The 25,362-nt window shown below is 42.2% G+C and overlaps 2 protein-coding genes across 3 annotated transcripts in view; one reads left to right on the top strand and one right to left on the bottom strand.

Moving 5' to 3' along the window:
* The window catches only part of LOC143299151 (uncharacterized), a 6,008-nt gene extending 1,950 nt beyond the window's left edge, over window positions 1-4,058 (top strand). Inside the window, exons 2-4 of the mRNA XM_076612280.1 lie at window positions 78-243; window positions 946-1,099; window positions 4,035-4,058. Coding sequence (XP_076468395.1) covers window positions 78-243; window positions 946-1,099; window positions 4,035-4,058 — 344 coding nt within the window. The remainder of the gene's footprint in view (window positions 1-77; window positions 244-945; window positions 1,100-4,034) is intronic.
* Window positions 4,059-7,813: 3,755 nt separating this feature from the next.
* The window catches only part of LOC143299079 (uncharacterized), a 57,582-nt gene continuing 40,033 nt past the window's right edge, over window positions 7,814-25,362 (bottom strand). For both annotated transcript variants that reach the window (XM_076612185.1, XM_076612184.1), the window contains 8 exons: window positions 24,501-24,572; window positions 22,805-22,900; window positions 22,232-22,398; window positions 19,446-19,654; window positions 15,981-16,121; window positions 13,771-13,863; window positions 11,144-11,302; window positions 7,814-10,038 (listed from right to left, as the gene is read on the bottom strand). In XM_076612185.1, coding sequence (XP_076468300.1) covers window positions 9,895-10,038; window positions 11,144-11,302; window positions 13,771-13,863; window positions 15,981-16,121; window positions 19,446-19,654; window positions 22,232-22,398; window positions 22,805-22,900; window positions 24,501-24,572 — 1,081 coding nt within the window. In that variant the 3' untranslated portion in view covers window positions 7,814-9,894. The remainder of the gene's footprint in view (window positions 10,039-11,143; window positions 11,303-13,770; window positions 13,864-15,980; window positions 16,122-19,445; window positions 19,655-22,231; window positions 22,399-22,804; window positions 22,901-24,500; window positions 24,573-25,362) is intronic.

Raw genomic sequence — 25,362 nt, 5'->3', positions numbered from 1 at the left:
CGCACATCCCACCACCACAGCCCCCCCCTGTGACAGCAGCCTGTGTGTGTGAGCAGTGTGCCGTGATCCCTGTGCAGGAGTGCCGATGTACCCCCTGCCCAACTCCGTCATCTACGACCCCCCGTTGCTGTGTCACCACGTGCACGTGCACGCCATCACGCGCATGCTCTTCACGCCCTCCCTGCTGGAGACCTTGCTCAACTCACCCGACCTTGACCTTCCCACCGCCTTCAAGACCATGAGGTTTGTGCTCCGCACAGACGCACGCACGCACGCACGCACAGTAAACACGAATACGAAAACCTCAAAGCTTGAACAAATAAACATTGAGTTACCAGAACAAAACAGAACCAAAAATAAGAACAAAACGAAGAAAAAAACAAAAATTAAACACACACACACACACACACACACAAAACGAAAGCAAAACAAATGAAAAAAAAGTTCAAACTTTGTGAGAAAGCTTTTCTGACAAACAGTAATTGGTTAAGTGACCACCTCGTGGTTTCAAACTTATGAGAGAGAGAGAGAGAAAAAAAGAAACAGAATAAAAGAAAGGAACGTGAAATAAAAGGAAATAAAATAAAATGAGATGGAATGCAATGTAATGTAATACAATGGAATGCAATGCAAGAAAACGAAACGAAGTGAAACTAAACGAAAAGATCACATCAAACCATACCCAAACAAATCAAACCTAACCAAACCTAACCAAACAAACCTAACCAAACCACACCAAACCCAACCAAATCAAACCTAACCAAACCTAACCAAACCAAACAAACCAAACCCAACCCAACCCAACCAAACCAAACATAATCTTACCAAAACACACCCAAACCAAACATAATCTTACCAAAACACACCCAAACCAAACATAATCTTACCAAAACACACCCAAACCAAACGAAACCAAGCCCAGGCAGTGCTCTGCTGGTGTTGCAGACAAATCTGGTTCTGTGGGGAGGTGGTGACAACCTCTCTGTTCAAGCGCTGCATCTCCACCCTGCCCTGGGTCCGCTTCATGAACCTGTACAGTGTGTCCGAGTGCCACGACGTGGCCTGTGTTGACCTGTCAGAGTACTACGAGAAGAATGGGGTCAGTGTGTGTGTGTGTGTGTTTCGTTGGGAGAATGGGTATGTGTCATAGGGAAAATGGGTGTGTCTTATTTGAAGAATGGTGGGCGGGCGGTGGGGGGTGGGGGGGTTCGTTGGGAGAATGAGTGTATGTCACAGGGAGAATGGGTATGTGTCATAGGGAGAATGGGGTGTGTGTTATTGGAAGAATGGTGTGTGTGTGTGTGTGTGTGTGTGTTTCGTTGGGAAAATGGGTATGTGTCTTAGGGAGATGGGGTGTGTGTGTGTTTCATTGGTAGAATGGGTATGTGTCACTGGAAGAATGGGGTGAGTGTGTGTATGTGTCATTGGAAGAATGGGGTGAGTGTGTGTATGTTTCATTGGAAGAATTGGTGAGTGTGTGTGTGTCACTGGAAGAATTGGTGAGTATGTGTGTATGTGTCATTGGAAGAATGGGGTGAGTGTGTGTATGTTTCATTGGAAGAATTGGTGAGTATATGTGTGTGTCACTGAAAGAATTGGTGAGTATGTGTGTGTGTCACTGGAAGAATTGGTGAGTGTGTGTGTGTGTGTCATTGGAAGAATTGGTGAGTGTGTGTGTGTGTGTGTCATTGGAAGAATGGGGTGAGAGTATGTGATTGGTTGCCGTGTAGTTGTTTGGTGGTGGTTTGGTTGTTGGGTTGTTTTGTTGTTGTTGTTGATGATGGTGGTCGTGGTTGTGGTTTTGTTGGTGTACGAGTGCCACCACGTGGCCTGTGTCCACCTCACGGGTTGTTTCGAGAAGGATGGGGTGGATGAGTTGGTGTCAACTCAAAATCTTTGTTGACGGAGGAAATAGATGAGCAAGTAACATGTTGTTGTTGATGATGTTGTTGTTGTTGTTGCTGCTGCTGTTGTTGTTGTTGTTGTTGTTTGCATCCAACCCTCGTCCTAAAGATCATGTGACTGGTTGTTTTGACTTACTTGGTGGTTTGGGGGATATTTGGTTGTTGTTGGGTGTTTTTTTTTTGTGTTTTTTGTTTGTTTGTTTTTTGCTGTCCCATCATCTGCACCGCTTCAGTGGCATTACTCCCACGCCGCTCATTTAGATTCCTCCATACACGGCCACACCCGGGTTCATCCGTCACAGTTCCAGCGTCGGCAGTCCGCAGGTAACAATCGATGTTAGGTCGCCAGGAGGCCACACACCAGAGGAGACTCTGCACTGCTGCTGAGTCACTTCGGTGGTGTTCAGTGGTGCCTGTTCTGATTTAAGGTACTCAGGACACCACAAACTAAGCCCCGTACTAACGAAAATAATGGCTAAGCGCGTTGGGTTACGCTGCTGGTCAGGCATCTGCTTGGCAGATGTGGTGTAGCGTATATGGATTTTTCCGAACGCAGTGACGCCTCCTTGAGCTACTGTCGTGGAGCCAGACTGAGTGAGCGTCCCTCCCAGAGTGGAGACCACCACATCGTCCCTCAAACAACAGCCCCCCATGAATCTGCCGACACTGAAGACATTGACAGGACTCACCCCAAGCACAGAAGTGGAGGGGCGGGATATTTGGTTGTTGCTGGTGTTCTTGCTGTTGTACGTGGTGGTGATGGTGGTGGTTAGGGAGTGGTGATAGTGGTGGTGGTTTTGGCGGTGAATCCTTTAGTTCGTGTTGTCTGTCTGCCCCCTCCACCCGCTCCGCCCCCCACCCCCTCCCTCTCTCCCCTTCTTTGAGTACTTGAAAACAATAACGAGAACGACAGCAACGACATCAGTAATGACAAAATCAGCAACACGAAGTACATTTCTTTGGTTAAACACGGTATTATACGTGACAGCTGAATGGACACATCCCGCATCTTTCTTCATTGTGACTGTATTACTCTCTTTTTGTCACAACAGATTTCTCTGTGTGAAATTCGAGCTGCTCTCCCCCAGGGAGAGCGCGTCGCTACACTACAGTGCCACCCTTTTTTGTGTGTGTGTATTTTTCCTGCGTGCAGTTTTGTTTTTCCTATCTGTGTGTGTGTGTGTGTGTGTGTGTGTGTGTGTATGTGTGTGTGTGTGTGTGTGTGTGTGTGTGTGTGTGTGTGTGTGTGTGTGCTTCTGTGATGATGATGAATAAGTAAACAAATTAATTTTGAAAATAAATGTTTCGTTCAAATTGATAGACCTACCCCTCCCCCCCCCTCAACTCCACCCCATCCCCGCCCCACCTGCATTCTTCAAAACAAACAAAGAACAATGAAACAAAAGGAAAAGAAAAAAAAAACGAAACTGAAACAAAAAAACTCAGACTGGAACCTATCCCATCCGGAAAGGGAAAAAAAATATTACAGAACTTTATGTACGTAATTGAAATCAAGCCTTGCCACGAGGTCTATAGGTACATTTTTAGATACGATTTTTTTTTTTTTAAAGATGAACTAAACTGAACTGTAGACATGATTGAAGGAGTGGACGGAGGGGCGGAAAAGAAAGAGTCGTTCTGTGCCTGTGTGTATTATTGATTGGTGTATCGATTCATCGCGTCACCCACTGTTCTTCCGCCCCCTTGCCCCCTCCCAGCCCCACCCACTCACATCCCACCACATCAACACAGATTTTGTCTGTCTGTGTGTCTGTCTTAAAGTGTGTGTGTGTGTGTGTGTGTGTGTGTGTGTGTTGTGGCCATCTATCAGTCTTCCCCTACATAAGTGGATCGGAGATTTCTGCTCTTTGTCTGTCTGCCCCCGTCTCCCTACCCCCCCCCCCCCCCCTTCTCTTTCTCCCCCATCTCTCTTCCTATCCCCACTCTCTGTCTCTTCCCCCCTCCTCTCTCTCTGCCTCCCCCCCCCTCTCTCTCTCTCCTCTATCTTCCCCCATCTCTCTCTCTTCCTATCCCCACTCTCTCTCTCTCTGTCTCTTCCCCCTTCTCTCTCTATCTTCCCCCCCCCTCTCTCTCTCCACACACTTGTCCATGCGGTGTACGCCTTACCAGACTGTCACTGTGGACGACCGATAATCGAAAAGTGTGGAACTGTACTTTGCTTTGCTGCACACCGCGGGACAGAGACTTGGCTGTCACGTCTCCACACGTCAAAACAGTCCGAAACGTGTGTGTTGGTACACGATGTGTGTGTGTGTGTGTGTGTGTGTGTGTGTGTGTGTTTGTGTGTGTGTTTGTGTGTGTGTGTGTGTTTGCAAACCTTCCACCATGTGCTGACATATCTGGATGTATACAGTGTTTGATGCGAAGGATAGTGGAGTGTGTGTGTGGGTGGTGGGATCGGGGAGGGGTGGGGGCAGCGGTTTGAGGAAGTTAATGAGTGAATAAATGGAAGATTAAGTAGATAAACGAAGGAATAGATTAAAAGATAAATACAAACAAAACAAAACAAAAAAACAAAAAAAAACAAAAAAAAAAAGAAAGAAAGAAAGAAAGAAAAAACGCTCCCAGTCACGTTCCGATGAAACTGACTGGAATTGTGACGGATGTGGAATCATGTTTTTCCTGTATCAGAAAAAAGCTGTACCGTTTAGTCAATATCTCAAGTGAAAAAAAAACAAACACTTTTTTTTCCAGCAGAACTGGAACAGATGGGCGAGGAGGAGGAGGAGGTTTCAAATCATTTGAAATGCCTGAACTGTGAACAAACATTGTTACAAAAGAGCTTGCGAGAGCAATTTCCATTTCTTATACTCTGACCACTTCTACATGATAGAAACGCTGTTTGGATCACCTTCATTAGGCAGTGACTGAGCACAAGATGCTGTTAAAGTGTGAACATTCTGACCTGTGCACATATCTATTCAAACAACATGAAAGGATGTTGCACACTAGAGTGGTGGTTACAACAGTCCAAGTGTCTTGCAGATAATGTGTACACCCCATATTTCGTTTGGGTATTATCACAGTAAGTTGGTGAGAGCAGTAAGTTGGTGAGAGTTTACCAACAAAGTGCTATGAAATAATGTACAAGACTGGTATGGATAACTGTCATTCTGTGAAATTATCTTACAATATGAATCTGGCAACACCATTATGCACGAAAAAAGTAAAATCTAGTGCCACTGTTCACTGGGAATGGTAGTAATCTACCAACTGAAAAATGAATTTAACATGCAGAGTTTGAACTGGGAACAGACAATAAACATTCTTGCTTTGTGAAGCTGGCAGCATGAAATATGAATGGTGCACTGAGTTTATATGCAACCGCTTGACTTCTGCTGACCTGACTCCTTTCATGGAGGCTTGTCTGTTAGTTTGCTTTCCCCTTGGTTGATTGTTGGACAGCAATTTACATTATAAACACTAATTCACCACTTACACGGGATCTCATGGTTTAACAGGTGTGGTGTATGATTATGGGGATTTGCCTGTGTCCAGTGGTATTCTTTTAAATACAGTCCTTTCATCTATTTTGAAATATGGAATATCAAAATAATGCAATCACAAGCAAGAGCAACGCACACAATTCATGTGATGAGCAAATGAAGTTTCCAAACAGTTGAAAAAAACATCTTTCAAGTCATGAAAAATAAAAATCTTTCAACGTCTTCCTGTTCTTAATAGATATCCTGGTCCTTCGATGAATTCTCCTTGAACCAAGGTAATCCAGTTCTTCATTAAAAAAACAACAACAAAAAAACCTATCAAATGTTACACGATTTGGCACTGGGATTGTTCTGACTGATAAAATACAAGAGTTTACCAGTCAGATTTTGTAACTGACATTTTGAAGCAAACTTCAATCATCAGTTTATCTGGTTTACAATGAGCAGAGCACCTTTAGGATCCACACTGATTTCCAAGACAATGGCTTCACAATCAACAGGTTCATAATTCTACTAGTCTGCAATGCTACACTATTTTGCTAGCAAAGTAACACTCCAGATGCCGGAAACAAACTTAAATATGTTTTTCTGGCAAATATTTACAACAGACAAAATACAGGAATACTGCAAGATCAAAATGAAGAGGAAGATCAAAATGAAGACTTACACAGACCACATGGCAACCAACATCATCGCCAAGCATGTGCACAAAACAACCATGGCTACAAAGTCCCCCAGACAAGTTGGGAGCAGTATAAATGCTCATTCTCTGTCAGGACAGTAGCAGACTGGAACAAACTGGAGGAGGAGGTTGTACAGGCACGCTCTGTCACCACATTTTCTGCAGCATTGGGCAGAGCACCCTTGGCTGCCTCCCAGGAGTAAATCGACCCCCCACCACGCTCCCCTCCTACCCCCAACCCCCCACCTGGTTAGGTAGATGTAGTGCTGCAATAGGACATCCTTGAGCTCAACTCGGGGTGTCCACTGGAGCAGTAGACCCCCCACCCCCACCCCAGCCCGCCCTGCTAGGGAGACACAGTGCTGAACCAGGACATGTTGGAGAACAACTCGAGAAAAACTGTGTCAGTTGGAGTAGAATATAAAGTTTTCTTCAACATAGTTAAATTAAATAATAGTTAAGTGAACTTATAAACAGTTAAGTAAATACTGATGAGGATGATTTGAACTTAATACAAAAATACATGAATTCATAGACTAATCAAGCCATGCGCTCCCATTACCCATTGCGACGATAATCTGCAAAGGTTCCTGCAATGTACCGTTCCACATTCCAGATACTCTATAACAAAGTTGAGACATTCAACTGAACTAGCAAACTGAACTGAATAACTGCCATGAACTACATTCAACACTAGAAGCTGCCAGATATGTGCAACAAACTTATACAGTGAAATACTTTAAACTTTCCTCTTCTCACTGGCAAGTGTGCACAATCAAAAGCACTGCTAAATATGTACAATCAAAGGCGCTGGCTACAAGATTATCACACTAAAATAGCAGAGCTGACTTTCTGCATTGGTAGTATCTGTACAGAAAACATTTCTTGGAAACTACTAATGGTTCAACCTGAAGATGTATGCAAAATATCAGCTCACCTTAACTAGCGGTTCAACCTGGCAATGTATGTAAAATATCAGCTCATCTCCACTGACAGTTTAAGCTGGCAATGTATGCAGAATATCAGCTCATCAAAATATCAGTTTATTTAACAGGCCTCTCCACTTCAGGCACCAAGCTCTGCCCCTCCCGTCCCTCTCCCCAACCCCTCCACCGGGTAAAATGACACCTTCATTTCTTCCCGACTTGCACTGACCACCACAACAATTACGGTTGCTTCAAATTTTTTCTGCTATGTGCAAGCCATCACATGCACAGCTCTCTCAGGCAGGGCAGAAATTTCCTGCCAGGCCTTGCAAAGCCAAGTCATTGCAGACCATGTGCTCAGCTATTTATAAGCCTGCATGCGATTGGCTGAATGGTGGTCATGTGGCAGGAATGACTGACTTGAGTTGAGAGATCTACTGGGATATGATGAAAGAAGAATTTTAAACTGGACAACGTGGAAACTGGAATGATTTATTTGTGCCGTTTATTATATGTGCTAAGAAATATCATGCATTGCTGTCTCTCATAGAAACACTAATACATACAACAAATTAAAGCATTAACTACAAATGGACAAGACTGATGAAGGAATGTCAGAAAAAAATCATACTAAAGAAAAAGAAGTAAAATTCATGACTAACAATGAATGCATAGAGCCAGCAATATTTCTAGATGGCTTTTAGAAAATATCAAAACCAAATCACTAAAGTTACATCAAATAAAAAGAAAGATAAAAGGCAGAAATAAACACATGCAAAAAACAACAACTAAAAAAAAAAAAAAAAAAAAAAAAAAAAAAAAAAAAAACCCTATAAAAGATAGATAGACAGACAGACAAACAGTATTTAAAAAAAGAGAAGAAAAATGATTCCACAAAATGCTGTCAGAAATATAAAAGCCAAAAAATGATCAGTTTATTCTATCAAGGCATTATCTCATAAAATACATAGGAAAACAATCAAGTAAGTTTGAAACGAAAAAATTTGAAAAGTGATTCTGTATGTGACCAAGCGCGCTATGCTTGCTCCAAAACTGCTCACACACAAGCTACAGCAGGCGACGTTTTCCCTCCTAACCCGTGCACAGAATGTGTGACGTCACTCCGCTTACATCATTTTGTCCTCGCCAGACCACCTGCTGACGGCTCGACCAGTGTCGCGTCGCGGTACGTCATTGGCTGAGAGCAAACTTGTATTTCTGTTCCACCGTAATTAATTAATACCTCTTTTGTCAGATCAGTAAACTACAAGTATTATATACTGGCAGAATCGTCGCAATTCCATCTTTAAATCTATTCCATTTATGTTTGCCTACGTTAAAATGATTTAACGCAGTTTGTAATTTTCAGCGACGAGCTTGTTAAAACTGACCCTGTTCAGGTGACTTAAATTAAGATTATAAATTCATCTTAAATAATCAACACTTCATTTTATACTCATTATAAAGTAGGTGTTGAGCTCTTTCTTTTGCAACTTATCCGACGTAAATCGGTTCAGGAATCATTTAGAAATCTATCACTGGACACCTTGAAACAAACACAGTTCTTGTCAGATTTGGCTTCATTAGAGTCGATCTGTTTGCAGCACACGTGACGGCCTTTGCGGTCCGCTTCACTTGCATAAATTGGCACAGTGAGTGATAAGTGGTCATTTCATACCTGGTCAGTCATCTGACCAGAGCCTGCTCTCTCTCTCTCTTGCTGTGTCGCGGGCAGTGTGTCGTGTGTGTCCCTACAACGGCTGACACCTCGCTACGTATCGCTGTAAGTACTATTGTGTAGAATTTGTTGACTTGTAAAATGTAATCTTCGATACAGTACTTGTGTTCATATAGGTATGTTCAGTTATTGCTTTGTTCAGTTATTGCTTTGACATGTTAGGCACAGCTCAGCTATGATTGATCTAGAAATCGCCATGTCGTCATATGCTCGGAGCAGTGTTCCATTTGATTCTTCTTAACGTCACAGTCAGTGACGTCTCTGGACACAGACAGTTTGTTCCAGAATGTTCTAGTGAGTGCCTGAAGTTCATTCACCACTTAATAGTTAACCCATGATGGTGCTTCACTTACTATCTGGTCTATCAGTTTGCCAGTATTATATCTAAGCCACTGATTCTCTATCTTGTTTGTTATTCAGGTATTATCTTTCATGCTAATATCAGTTGTACTACTACAGTACGCTCAGTACTCTTAAGATGTGTGTAGTATTCTGCTGTTGTGATTACAAGATAGTGTTGGATTAATATCAGTTATTGGTTAAAACCACTTGATATGTATCAGTCTGTTAATTGTAATTTAGTTGTCATGCTGTCTCCTATACGGCTTACTCCAGTATAGTGCAACATGATAAACTGATTCATTTGAGTCACTTTGACACAGTATAAGCTTTACCTAATCTATACTGTCAGTGTACTTTCACCAAGTCAGCATCGCTTCAATCACTTTAACTGCGCTATTTAAATGTATTAGAAATGTCATTTGATGTCAGCGTTTGGTCTTCACACATATGTATTATGTTGTTGTGTATCCCAAACCCGAGTGATAGTCTTTCCATGTAATATGTATATATGTGCTTTACTATTCACTTGTGTCGACATGTTGTGCTTATGACACTTGTTTGTGTCATTCCAGGCACTGTCTTCTCTTTTTATCTTCTCTTAGTTCTTCTCCTTTATGTCTTCTTAGTTTTCTCTACACAACTATTGTAAATAAAACAACAGAAAAACTCATTTGTGACTGGCTTCTATATGTTCCTGGCCTGTGCGTGGGATCTTGTCTATCCTTTCATTCAATCAATCAGTTAGTTTAGTTCTTTTGTACCGTCCGTACCCTTGAAGAACCACTCGGTACGCGGCTACATGTATAAAGAATGTAAGGGTTCAGGCACAACTCTTTTAAACCGGAGCATCTCTGGGCTCCACAAGAACCTCATTGACAGCAACGTACTCGGGTGCTGAGGCCGCATAAAGAACAGCTTGGGCAATGTCATGGGGCTCCAGACACTTGTGCTTTTCACTGAAGTCGTATTTCTCGATTGCCTGCAAAATATACAGCACAGGAGCGTAAAGTGAGCTCTGAAAAATGTATGGCACGTGAGTGCAATGTGAAACCTGCAAAATGTATGTCATGTGAGTGTAAAGTGAAACCTGCAAAACACATGGCAAATGAGTGTATAGTGAAATCCTGCAAAATGCTTGGCATATGAGTGTACAATGAAACCTGCAAAAGTTATGGCACATGAGTGTGAAGTGAAATCAGTTTCACTGGAATCAGAAAGTGCAATATCAGAATATAACTCCCCTTGCATCCCCCCTCTCAATAATCATGAAAAATAAAGAACACCACCAAAACTAAAGCATAAAGAGGGCATGCAATGCATCGAAGAAACATTAATTTTATTAATGAATGAAAGCAGAGAAGTGCAATTTTTTGGTATCAAGACTAACATCTATGCGCTTAATTTTTCTGTAATTAATCAAATATTAAGATATGCTCAATCTGAAGGATAGCACATAGAGATATAAGTTTCACCAACTTATCTAAATACATATCAGGACAAAATAGTTTCAGTTTCAGTTTCAGTAGCTCAAGGAGGCGTCACTGCGTTCGGACAAATCCATATACGCTACACCACATCTGCCAAGCAGATGCCTGACCAGCAACGTAACCCAACGCGCTTAGTCAGTCCTTTGCAAACTTGACTTTAACACAAAGTAAAAGGCTCAGATAAAATCTGCACAACACCTCCAACACATGTTTCGGTAACTTGCATAAACGCATTACAGTCCAGCCAATATGTCCAATACACAAACACACACACAACAAATGTATGTGAAGAAGATAGTGGGGTTCAAAGAAAAGAGACCTGGTTACAGTCAGTGAACAAAGGCAACAAAAGGGAGCCAGCCACTGTCGCTGTTACCTCACTTCCCTTATTAAATAAATCATTTAGCTTTTTTAATTGTCATTTTTTATGTTTCACATAAACCTAGCATAGGCTCTCAAGGCCTAATCAGCATCTCAGCTTTATGCACAGATGAGGCATCACTTTTTCAGGAGATGTAGTGTAGTGCATATGGAGCAGTCCACACACTGATCTGATGCCATAATGAAACTGAAACTGAAACTGAAACCGAAGCTCACCTCCCTGTCGGTGGAGAAACCAACGAGCGGAGTCTTCACGTCCCCGGGTTGGATGGAAGTGACCTTCACCCCTGTTTCGGCCAGTTCCTGTCTCATAGCCTGCGACAGTCCCTCCACAAAGAACTTGCTTCCTGAGTACACCGCCAGTCCTGGGAAACTCTGCAAAGAGCCCGGAGAAACGAACATGATTCATCAAAGATGAGCAAGTTGGAATCTTGACAGAGAAGGATAGGTTACCTTTCTGCACTTTTTGAATTACCTCCAAAACAAAGAATAATAGTAATAGTGATAATAATAATAATGACTATAATGATAATATCAAATTGATAACAATGATAATAATAATAATATCATGAAGAAGACGACAACAAAGACGAAGAAAACAATGAAGCATCAGCACCAGCATCAGTAGCTCAAGGAGGGGTCACTGCGTTTGGACAAATCCATATACGCTACACATCTACCAAGCAGATGCCTGACCAGCAGCGTAACCCAACGCGCTTAGTCAGGCCTTGAGAAAAAAAAAGAAAAAAAAATAATAATAATAACGATATTAATAAATAAAAAATAAATAAAAAAGAAAATAATGACAATGAATAAACAAATAAGCAAATAAATGTAAAACATACAGACACACATACACACAAATACATAACAGATACGCAACAAACATGCAGTTTCACAGATATGAAAGCACATACAAATACACATCTACTTACACGAGCCCCAACACACACACACACACAACACACACACACACAATCTCCCAAATTACCCTGCACCCCCCTATCCCCCACACACTCATTCCTAGGCTACGTATCGCAGCTTCCATGGCACACACACACACACACACACACGCGCGCGCGCACACACGCACGCACGCACACACACACATTCACTTATACAAGCACACACACATACGTCCATACCCCCTCACCCCCACAACTATATATATATAATTAAGCACACCTGTTGGTTCCAATATTCCGTTGCTCCCACAAAACAGACATGCATACATACACACCTCATCCTCTACACACAAACACACACACATACATGCATGTGCACAGAGCTCTCCGTCCTGACACATGTGTACACTTACACACTCACGCATGCACACATGCACACAGACACACATATGCGTGCGTGCACGCACACACACACACACAGGCTACCACTGATTGGCTGTAAGAGGGTGGGGAAACGTCTCTGATGCACGTTGCTCAGTCTATTGTATTTGGAAAAGCCCACAGAAACTGTGTTCCCTTTTGAAGAAATTTGCGCAATGTTGTTTTTGTTTGGAAATGATGCCAATATTCATTTGATTCGCAAAGCACCGTGCTCTACCTTTCATGCTAGACTTACTTTTATTTCTTTGAGGCGATCAATGGTGTGATGGCCTCATCATGTACCTGTTCTTTTTGGTATTCTTTGACTTTTCTGAGGATTTCCGATTTTCCTAGATGTAGGCCGCTTGTTGTTGTTGCGTTACCAGCAAGTCTGTCAGCTTGCTCATTTCTCTTAACGCCTGCATGTCCCGGGCAGTATGACCATGTAAGTTTTTGAATCTGAAAGTTGCGCATTGCCTCATGCCACTCTGGGCTTCCCATTCCACTTTCAATTTTCTGTATGAGGTTCATTAAGTCCGTTAGAATCACGGCATGGTGGTTTCCAGCCATATGGATAGATGATAGCCACTGGAGAGCATGTGCCACAGCTTCAACTTCCATTGTTAGGCTGGAGGTTGTGACTTTGTAGGCAGCATTCTCTTCCCTAATTGTTTTTTCCATTTGAAGTTGAAGACAAAGGAAGAGAGGAAGAAGAAAAGATGAAAACGATGATCATAATAAATGCTTACCAACAAACTGACAAACAGAAAGCAAAACAAAGAGAATATTAAAAAAAAGACAAAAAAAGACAAAGGGATGAAGAAAATTAAAAAGAGAGAGAGAGAGGGAGAGAGGAGTACAACAAATTTGTGGTAATTTACATTTTCTCTATTCTCTTCCATAGGTGTTAGTTTTCATAAACTGACTGAGAGAATGTGTGTTTTTGAACACAAACATATACAGCACAAAAATAAAAATGCAAGAAAACAAAGCATGCGGCCTTCTGGTGACCTAACGCTGATGGTTCCCTGTGGACTGTCAGCACTGGGACCCGTGACTGAAAAACCCACGTGTAGCTGTGTGTGGGGAACTTGGAATGAGTGGCGTAAGAGTAAAGCCACTGAAATATATGCAGACGGCACAGCTTTATCTTCACCTGACCTGCGTTCAATCTTGCACAATTACAGACCTGTAACTTCTTATCTGACAGTTTTCACATTCACACATAAACAAATGATAACGGTCTACCACATTAAGTCCTTTCATAAGAAAAACATATTGTTTGAGCAGATCACACACTGACAAAAACACCCACCCACAGAAACACCCCCCCCCCCACCTCCCACCATCTAAAATCACTTTAGTCAATACATGTTTATGACAAACCAACACACAGACCCACAGGTAGACCCACACATGGAAATACACACACACACACACACATACATGCACACTCATAAACACAGCCCACAAAAACATGCAAAATAACAGCTGAAAGCCACACAGACAGAGACGTACCCTTCTCCCAGCGTCAGAAGAGATGTTGATGATGTGGCCACTCTCTCTCTTCACCATACCGTCCAGCACTGCCGCTATACAGTTGGTCACCCCCTGTGTCAGGCAAACCCACACACCAACATTAACCCCTGTGTCAGGCAGCCCCAAACACCAACATTAACCCCCACCCCCTGTGTCAGGCAGCCCCAAACACTAACATTAACCCCCCCCCCCAACCCGTGTCAGGCAGCCCAAAACACCAACATTAACCCCTGTGTCAGGCAGCCAAAACATCAACATTACCCCTGTGTCAGGCAGCCCCAAACACCAACATTAACCCCTGTGTGTCAGGCAGCCCAAAACACCAACATTAACCCCTGTGTCAGGCAGCCCCAAACACCAGCATTAACCCTCTGTGTGTCAGGCAGCCCGAAACACCAACATTAACCCATGTCAGGCAAACCCACACACCAACATTAACCCCTGTGTCAGGCAGCCCCAAACACCAACATTAACCCCAGTGTCAGGCAGCCCCAAACACCAACATTAACCCCTGTGTCAGGCAGCCCCAAACACCAACATTAACTCCTGTGTCAGGCAGCCCCAAATACTGACATTAACCCCTGTGTCAGGCAGCCCCAAACACCAACATTAACCCCTGTGTCAGGCAGCCCCAAATACTGACATTAACCCCTGTGTCAGGCAGCCCCAAACACCAACATTAACCCCTGTGTGTCAGGCAACCCCAAACACCAACATTAACCCCTGTGTCAGGCAGCCCCACACACCAACATTAGCCCCGGTGTCAGGCAGCCCCAAACACCAAAATTAACCCCTGTGTCAAGCAGCCCCAAACACCAACATTAACTCTGTGTCAGGCAGCCCCAAACACCAACATTAACCCCTGTGTCAGGCAGCCCCAAACACCAACATTAACCCCTGTGTGTCAGGCAGCCCCAAACACCAACATTAACCCCTGTGTCAGGCAGCCCCAAACACCAACATTAACCCCTGTGTCAGGCAGCCCCAAACACCGACATTAACCCCTGTGTCAGGCAGCCCCAAACACCGACATTAACCCCTGTGTCAGGCAGCCCCAAACACCAACATTAACCCCCCTGTGTCAGGCTAACCCACACACCAAGATTAATCCGTGTCAGGCAAACCCACACACCAACATTAACCCCTGTGTCAGGCAGCCCCAAACACCAACATTAACCCCGGTTTCAGGCAGCTCCAAACACCAACATTAACCCTCTGAATGCTGCCATGACAAGTACGCTTCTCAGTGAAAGGCTGTCACCTAACTTACATAAGACTGAGATCACAGGCCAGGATATAAGTCACAACTCTTTATTTTGACTTTTACCTCATGAGATGATTATCATTGATTACATCTGCTCCGCAAAAAGCCATTCAATTATCAAGAAATACACAAAATTTGGGGTTGCATTCCATTACTGAGAAATACATAAAGGTAGAGGTATCATTCCATCATCAAGAAATACACGAAAGATAGGGGTAGCATTTCACCATTAAGAAATACATGAAAGATAGGGGTAGGATTTCACCATTAAGAAATACACAAAAGATAGGTGTAGGATTCCATTATTAAAATACACAAAAAGTGGGGGTAGCATTCCATCAATAATCTATACTCAAAGGGTAGGGGCTGTGCTTGAAACTGAAGGCACACTAATATTTTACCAAACTTCTGTCAAGGAGTTAAAGTCATCATCCAAGTGGAGTTTCATAAGACATGCATTCTCCAAAATGAGTAATGTGACAAGAGCATGTACAGTTCACATTTACATGAGAACACACAACTCACAATCACACATGCATGCATACCCACACACACACATGCGCACAAACACAAATCTTCTTCACGGGCCTGCCATTAACATAAGTTGTATTTGAATATGAAATTATGTATTGTTTGTATGAATGTGTGTGTGTGTGTGTGTGTGTGTGTGTGTGTGTGTGTGTGTGTGTGTGAGAGTGAGAGAGAGAGAGAGAGAAGTGTTGGGGTAATGGAAGGGGAGTTGGGGGGAGAGCAGGAGGGGGAGGGGGAGGTGGTGGAGAGTAAATCTGCACACACACACTCCAAAAAGCCTGCTTATGACACTACTCCTAGACCACTCCTGAACTTGTTTCTATTCACTCAACCATATAAAAAAAAAAAAGAAAAAAAAAAAAGAAAAGAAAAAAAGGCACCAGGCTCTCCTGACCTTGCAGTTGACATCGATGGTCTTGTCCCACTCATCCTGGTGGATGTTCTTCATCAGGGTGTAGTACATGACCCCTGCACAGTTCACCAGGATGTCCACAGGACCCAGCGCCATCTCTGTCTGCTGCACCATCTCAAACACCTGCCCCAACACACAGGTGCATGATAGTCACTCATGTTCCCCAATGACCAGGCTAGAATTTGGTTATAGTGGATAATGTCTTGCCCAAGTTACACCCCGACTGTCTTGGCTAAGACGGCTTTAGGACAGTTGGTGTTGGGATGGTTCCCAAAGGCCTACTAGCCCCCAAGGCTGCAGCACGAAGAGCCAGATCATCCTTGCCTCCAAGTTTGACAGTCATGGTCCTTAACAAAAGACTAGGCTGTAAATGAATCCTCCACCGCAGTGGAAAACTACTGGTCATACAGCTCTCACTTTGCTGTTGGCCCAGCTGTAAGCCTATGTCAGTCTCTGATACATGCCAAGCAAGCCAAGCCTTACATGGGTGTAATAACAGTCAAAAATCAAGGTTAAAGGTCCCATAGCCTTTTATAGCGACCAGAACAATGAATTCATGTTCACTGTGTCTAGAAAGGTGGGGCCCAATTCTCTGCTTCTGCTGTTCTAACCTCCCCAGTCAAAGTCAGGAAATTTGGAGTAAAGTGCCTTTCCCAAGGACACAGCACTGTGCCAAAATGAGGCCTTACAATTATACCCTGATCACCGGTGAACCAGAGGCCTTACAATTATATCCTGATCACTGGTGAACCAGAGGCCTTACAGTCACACCCTGATCACTGGTGGACCAGAGGCCTTACAATTATACCCTGATCACCAGTGAACCAGAGGCCTTAAAATTATATCCTGATCACTGGTGAACCAGAGGCCTTACAATTATATCCTGATCACTGGTGAACCAGAGGCCTTACAGTCACACCCTGATCACTGGTGGACCAGAGGCCTTACAATTATACCCTGATCACCGGTGAACCAGAGGCCTTACAATTATATCCTGATCACTGGTGAACCAGAGGCCTTACAATTATATCCTGATCACTGGTGAACCAGAGGCCTTACAGTCACACCCTGATCACTGGTGGACCAGAGGCCTTACAATTATACCCTGATCACTGGTGAACCAGAGGCCTTACAGTTACACCCTGATCAACGGTGAACCAGAGGCCTTACAGTTACACCCTGATCACTGGTGAACCAGAGGCCTTACAGTCACACCCTGATCAACGGTGAACCAGAGGCCTTACAGTTACACCCTGATCACTGGTGAACCAGAGGCTTTACAGTCACACCCTGATCACCGGTGAACCAGAGGCCTTACAGTCACACCCTGATCACCGGTGAACCAGAGGCCTTACAGTTACACCCTGATCACCGGTGAACCAGAGGCCTTACAGTCACACCCTGATCACTGGTGAACCAGAGGCCCTACAGTTACACCCTGATCACGGGTTTGAATTTAGCGGGTGCCCGGGTGCAAATGCTGCGAAAATGTTGGCTCGGGTACGCAGATTTTCTGTTGAGAGTGCCCAGTTGGCACTCAAAAATTGATAGAGGCGAAAGAAAATGAATTAAAAGACACTCCAAGAAAGCAAGCTTGAACGCGGTCAATCGAAATGTAAAGTGTCGTCTGCTGCAGCTCGCCTCGCGGAGCAGCATCTTTGCGCATACGCAATCGGATGTTGACGTTCATGGTGCGTTAGCAACGATGTTTCCCATCTTCAATGTTAAAAGAAAGGCTCCCAAAACAGATATGAAAACTCAGGATGACAAAAAGAATAAACATCAGCAGTTCAAATCAAAGCGCCAGCGCGTGTACAATGAAGCCTGGCAGAAAGACTTTCCTTGGCAAAACGTTGAAAAGAAGGAAGATTTCATTTCATTTTATTATCCTGGCACCCAAAACCACAATTGGGCACTCAAATGTTTTGTCCAGAGTGCCCGACTGGCACTCAAAAATATAAGTTAAATTTGAACCCTGTGAACACTATCAGAAGTCCATCGCCTTGTTTCCCATTCTGCCACGCTGCCTCCAGTCACAGTGACAATGGTAAGGACTACAAATATATATATATATGATAGTCATGTCCGACTATGACCATCAGAACAGCAGAGGAGGCAACTGCTGTTCCGACTATTTGGGTTAGAATTTGATTATAGTGGAGAGTGTCTTGCCCAAGTACATCCCCACTCTCTCGGCCAAGAGGGTTTTAGGACAGTCGGCGTTGGGATGGTTCCCAAAGGCCAACTAGCCCACAAGGCTGCAGCACTAAGAGCCAGTGCAATTTTGCCTCCTAGTTTGAGAATCATAGTCCTTCACAAAAGACTAAACTGTAAATGGTTTCCCATTGACTGGAGAAGCCATTGATAATACAGCGCTCACTTTGCTGTTGGCCAAAATGTAATCTTATGTCAATCTGTGATATAAGCCGAGTGTTGGTCCTAGTAAGGACTACACTATCAATAAAAAGCACAGCAAACAACAACACCACAGCAAACAACAACACCACAGCAATAATTTTGAAACTGACTGCTGATAAGAAAATGATTAAGTGTGTCAACAACAACAAATAACAATGACAACAACACTTAAACCTGTGACTAAAATGATGCTCCTAACATTGTTACTACTACTACTAGCTACAACTGTTACTTCTGACGTCACAATCATCTTCATTAACATTACCAATAATGATACTAATGAGGAAGAAGAACATCTAAAACAAAATAACAAACAAAAATATAACAAATCAGAAAAACAAGAACCATCCCCCCCACCCCTACCCCCCACACACACAAAGAGAGAGAGACAGACAGACAGACAAACAGAGAAAGAGCAGAAAAAAATGAACAGGTGGAAGATAGGTAGAAGACAAGAAGACAAGTAGAAAAAGATAAAGTAAGACTGAGATGAAGTGGTCAGAAGAAGAAGAAGAAGAAGAAGAAACAAACAACAAAAAACAAAGAACCCATAAACAATATCAATACTGATTATTTCTGTTGCACAAGGTCTACATCAAATCCAGCAGCCAAAATACTGATTTTTTCAGGTATGAAAAAGCAAACAACAACAATTCCAACAAACATTATCAGAGTGTACTTTTCCATTACATGGACAACCACTTATCCAGATGTTCATGATGGACAGAATTATCTGGATGATCACATCAAGACTAATGGAACACGCAATGCAACACATGTCTGGAAAATGTAAGACCAAAGTACCTCAAGCTCCTATCACACACACACACAAGGAGATGGCAGTTGAATCAGTACAGTTAAACTTAAAGAACCTTCCCTAACAATTCTGCAACACAACTAGCCTTGAAAAGCACATGCTTCACCACTGAGAGAAGAGAGAGAGGGAAAGAGCGAGAAAGATGAAGAAAGAGAGATCGACAGACACACAGATGCCGCCAGACCGAAAGAAACCTAGCGACAGAGACTGACCTGCTGTCTGTCCAAAATGTCTGTCTTCACCGAGATGGCCACACCCCCCTCATCAGATATTCTCTTCTCCAGTTCATGCAGCTTGTCTTCTCTTCGTGCTGCCATGGCAACACGGGCCCCTGATGATGCCAAGCACACTGCGATGGCCGAACCAATGCCACTGGATGCTCCCGTCACAATGGCAACTCGATCAGACAAAGGTTTGCTCACTGGAATTAACATATATTAACATATATATCAAAATACTACCTTTTTTTCTTCTTTTTTTAAATATACTGTTATTCATCTTATTTGTGAGAGCTTCTAAGTCTTCCAGGATGACATTACAGTTTGAATCTGGCTTGTGTAAGAAATCCAATGTCCCCATCCCCACTTTACAAATATGTTTTTGTCTACTGCCTGTTAGCACAGTATACCACAGCACAACACAGCACTAAGAGAGAAAAAAGTACCCATACAGATAAAGGTGTCAAAACACTTGTGGTTCTTCAGCAGACTTCAGAAAGGTGGGGGGAAACCCAGAGGCCACATAACTCTTAGCAGATCAAAGTGAGGGGTTTAAATCGAAAGACCACAGGCTGGTAAAACTTCTGAAGTCCTAGACAGAAACAGAACCATGCCCCATGGGAAGAAATTAAGCATCAGTAGTGTGGATGCCAAGCCACACTTCCTTTAGCAAATGGAAAAAAGTCTTAATTAGCTGGTTGTTAGTTTGAAGCAAATTTATGGCAAAGGATTACACAAAAAGGCACCTAGTCATGTGACATTATGTCATGAACATGGCTTCTATCATTTTCCTATGTACCTTCTGATCTACATAATATACTAATATGGATTCTGCTTTAAAAAATGTACTTTTCTATATATTTACAATGTTAGCAGATTTTAGTAGTCACCTTGGATTGAATCATTAAAGCAAATACTAAACACTACACGTCTAAATTTAACTGCACCATGACTCAGTAGTATCTTGTGCAAAAAAGATGTGCTTTATAAATATCACATTACATAATCATCAGCACACGCTAACTCAGTAACTGATTATCACAAAATGATTCTGATAGGAAATTTGAAACAGCAACAATTATATATCATTATGATTACTACTTTATATCATATTATTAATATATAATAGAAAAATTGACTTCAAAGTGAATGCTGCATATAGATTATAAAAAAAAAAGTCCTCTACATTGCCAAACTTGTAACATTTTGATGCAGTTGTCATAAATTTACATGTTGGACAGGTTCAAGATCTGTGTGGATATTCTCGGCCTTATGGCACCTACACCGTAAAGGTCAATGGTTTGGTTGAAAACATGGCACTGGAATATAAAAACATATGTGCAGACTGCAATAGGAGTGTCACTGATGATGAACAATGAATATCAATATATGACAGAATGCCTCAAATGCATGGAGAAAGAAAATATATGTAACTATTGCTGTAAGAAAATGTGTTTATCATTTGGTTGTAAAATGAGAGAGTAAATTCTGCTGAGACTAAAAAAAAATTATGAAAAAAAAAAAATGAAAGAAAATGTGAGTGCCCTCAATAGAAAGCTATACTTTGACCTATTTTCATCTTTCTTCTGGTTTCTCCTTTTACTTGTTTGACCTATTTTCATCTTTCTTCTGGTTTCTCCTTTTACTTGTTTGACCTATTTTCATCTTTCTTTTGGTTTCTCCTTTTACTTGTTCTCCTGTATCATCTCAGGTACAGGTACAGGTACAGAATTTGGGACTTTTTTTTTTTTTTTTTTTTTTAAGCCTTTTTGGCTTTTCTTAATATAGAAATAGTTTAGGGTTGCGTACATGCGTATGAAATTTTTTAAATGTTCATTCATCAAAATCGAATGGTTTTATTAATGATTTAGAGTCATTGTCTAGAAGATTCTTGAACTAGTCAATAGTTTTAGCTGTTTTTGTTGAATTATTCAGTGCATTCCATCCTTTAACTGCTCTAAAGCTAAAAGAAAACTTACGAATATTTGTTCTGCAAAATTTTGTGAAAAGGTTAGTATTTGAACTTCTGGTAACATGGAGTTTGTTAGTAGAAAAGAAGGTGCTGGGGTCAGTGTCAACCATTTTATTAATTATCTTGAATACTTGTATCATATCTCCTCTATATCTTCTGTATTTTTGTGAATACAAGTTTAGTTGTCTCAAACGGTTTTGGTAGTCCAAATCACTTAACTCTGGTGTCATTTTAGTTGCTCTCTTTTGCACCTGTTCAACTGCTTTAGACTGTCTTAGTCTGGGATACCAAATTATATTACCATATTCTTCCTTTTTCGCATTTTCATGAGTTCACTTGGTTTGGTACACACAGGGACTAACTTGTATGCACTGTGTCTTTTTTCGTTTGTTTGTTCTTGTTTAGCAAACAAAAACTTGGATCAAAGTTCATGGTTAAGAAACTGGGCCAAATTCTCCATCTGTTGATCTGGAATCACCTGCGTTCACTCGGTCCTGGCTGTGACCATTGTCAAATGAATAAAAACTGAGAAAGATACTTATATCAAAAAGCAATTATGCTTAAAACAATTCGTCCAGATTGCAATCAACATGGCAACAGCAATTTAATCTAACAGAAAAAAGCAAACTAGTCACCTGCTGTTGCCATTTCGTTTTTATGCTCGCGTGGTGAGCTGTGACGGGCAATCAGCGACAAGATTAAAGGGAGGCGATGCAAAATGCCCTAATTAACGCTACTTTAGAACTAGTTGTTTCCCTTGCAATGTCGAATGCAGACGACAACATGGCCACAAGGAAAGTGAACACACCTGTGTTTCTGCGTTGCCGTGGCATGATGTTTTTGGCGGAAAGTTTCCTGAAATATGTCTGAAGCAGACGAGCATCTGTGTAGGGGTATTCCATTTTCAGTTCAGTGATGATTGATTTGAACTTGTCGTTCTTGAAACTGCTGATCTCTGACAGTGATGTCTCTTCTCTGAAACACGTTTCAGTTTGAGAAGTAAACATAACAATTACGTGTTGTTTACAATAAGTTTCTTCTTAGGTTCGGTATATGTCAACGTTTCAGAACCAGTTTTCTCTTAGAACACGTGCGATTTGAGTTATCCGTGTTTCACTGAGTGAAAAACACACACAACACACACTGGCACACGCACACACCGTGAACACACACACACACACACACACACACACACACACACACACACACACAAACACGACACACACTCACACACACACACACACACACACAGTGCCGTGGTGGCGTGAACACAACAGAAGACTGACATTGCATGAGACAGACAGACTGATAGAGACTGCATAAATCAGACATCGGCGCCGCGAACACAGCGGATAGAACTGAACAGCAAACACTAACTTACGTCACGTAGGATTCAAGGATTCTGGCCAGCTCATTAGTCGTTCGCCCAGACTCCGAGCTACCGTTGATCTGTGCCTCTGAGATTTGTGCCAGTACCCTGAGGGAAACAGTCACGCGAATCATGTATAACTGATTTGAAACTGGCGTATTCAAGTCGTGCATTCTCTCTCTCTCTCTCTCTCTCTCTCTCTCTCTCTTTCTCTCTCTCAAGAAAGTACTGATGACCTCGTTAGATGGACCGAACTAAACCACATGTCTCCTCACCCTCAAAAAACAAAATGCATGTTAATCACAACCAGACGAAAGAGGCAAAACACTGTACATAATCTTCCTTCCATCCAAATTAAAGGCGAACCTATTGAACAGGTCTGTGATCATAAAGTTCTGGGGATCATGATTGACAACAATATCACTTGGAATCCTCACATAAATTTCCTTTGCAAAAAAACAGCCCAGAAAACCCATCAACTATCCAAAATCAAACATTTCCTTGACCTTCATTCACGGAAAATGTTTTTTCAAGCGCATATCCAGTCTACAATAGATTATGCATCAACACTATGGGACTCCGCAAGTGCGAATTCCATAAAGCCATTACAGAATCTTCATAAACGGGGGCTCAAGCTGGGACTCCTTTAAAAGACTACCCTTTTAGACTCAGACTATAAACAAGCGAATATTCTCCCACTAATCCGTAGATTAAAGTACAATAAAGAGATGCAAAAGATTATGACAGGTAATGCACCACCAACATTAATAGACAATTTTTCTGTAAATTCATCAAGGAATCCCCCCAAAGTCCATATCCCAATTCCAAGAATTGACTTGTTCAAATCCAGTCTGGTTTACTCAGGCGCCACCCTATGGAACTCACTCCCAGAAACAATTAAACAACACCATTGCCCAACCACCTTAAAAAAAAAATTGCCTTTCCCACCTTATGCCATAATGTGTAATGTAAATCGTTCATTTTATTGATACTGTTTGTCAAATGTGTATGGTTGACTGAGAACCTTCCTACCCTCTATCCCCCATTCTGATGTGTAATGCGGTGTGTGTTGTGTGTGTTTGTTTCTTTGATTTTGTTCATTTTTTCCCTATGCATTTTACTAACACCATGCTAGTGTCTGTATGCCATGTGTGTGTATGTGTGTGTGTGTGTGTGTGTGTGTGTGTGTGTGTGGTTGTTGTTTTGTTTTATGTATATTTTCCCCTCTGTTATGTACCTCTACTAACACCATGCTTTCATTTTATTAAATATTGTGTAGTGTAGACCCTATTCAGGGCGGGGACTGGGTGTAAAAAAGCACACCAGTGCTTATCTATTATCCTCGAAATAAAGAATTTGTCTTGTCTTGTCTTGTCTTGTCTCTCACACACACACATTTGGATGGTCAACTTCGACAATGTATTTGTATGATGTGTTCGTACTGATATGACGTTTTTCGGTGTTACATGCTTCAATAATTATTGTATGTTTTATGTGTACTTTGTTATGTGTTCGTATCGATATGATGTGTGTCGATGTCAAATGCGGCTTAAACATTTCAGTGTTCAGTGTTCAGTTCTCTCTCTCTCTCTCTCTCTCTCTCTCGAGCCCTCACCAACATACATACACAAGCACTCGGGCGCTCATTCGTTCAAACTCATTCATATATATAGCACCGCGCGCAAGAACGCAGCATCACAAAACTCACTTTTTCCTCCACTTCTCGAACGGTACCATGGACAGGTAGTAGCCGTTGGCATTCATCCATTTGAAAATCCACCTGGGGAAAAATGATCACCACGTTTGAACAAACAGAATATCAACCATCAAATACTACAAATTCATGGCAAAATTATTGCCCGGGTGTCTCATCTTCCTTTGTGAGTATTATAAAGGGCTGACATTATCTCGCTTTCGCTGCCTCATCATTTACACTGTGTCAGTGGCATTACTCCCATGACAGTGACATGACTTACGCGAGAGGTAATAACAATAATACAGTTCTTTCTGTTATGTTAGTAAGGATTTCGGAAAATCTTATCACGAGTACACACACACACACACACACACACACACATATATATATAAATTTAATATAATTTTATTTTATTTTACTTTATTTTATTCTATTCTATTTTTTCCCAAGGCCTGACTAAGCGCGTTGGGTTACGCTGCTGGTCAGGCATCTGCTTGGCAAACGTGATGTAGCGTATATGGATTTGACCGAACGCAGTGACGCCTCCTTGAGCTACTGATACTGATACTGGTACTTTTGTGAAGGACAATGACTCTCAAACTAGGAGGCAAAATTGCACTTGGGAACGATCACAACGCCGACTGTCCTATAACCCTCTTGGCCGAGAGAGTAGGGGTGTAACGTGGGCAAGACACTCTCAACTATAATCAAATTCTTGCCCAGATAGTCGGGCACACACACACACACACTCACTGACACACACACACACACACACACACACACACATGACAGAATGAAAAAGGTTATACGCGAACCAGTTCTTTAATTCGACAGAACGGACTTCTTGTGCAATATTTCTATTTGGGACTCAATA

This window comes from Babylonia areolata, chromosome 24, assembly GCF_041734735.1.
Source record: "Babylonia areolata isolate BAREFJ2019XMU chromosome 24, ASM4173473v1, whole genome shotgun sequence".
NCBI lineage: Eukaryota > Metazoa > Mollusca > Gastropoda > Neogastropoda > Buccinidae > Babylonia > Babylonia areolata.
The sequence above is the reverse complement of the archived record's forward strand: the minus strand, read 5'-3'. Positions and strand labels throughout refer to the sequence as shown.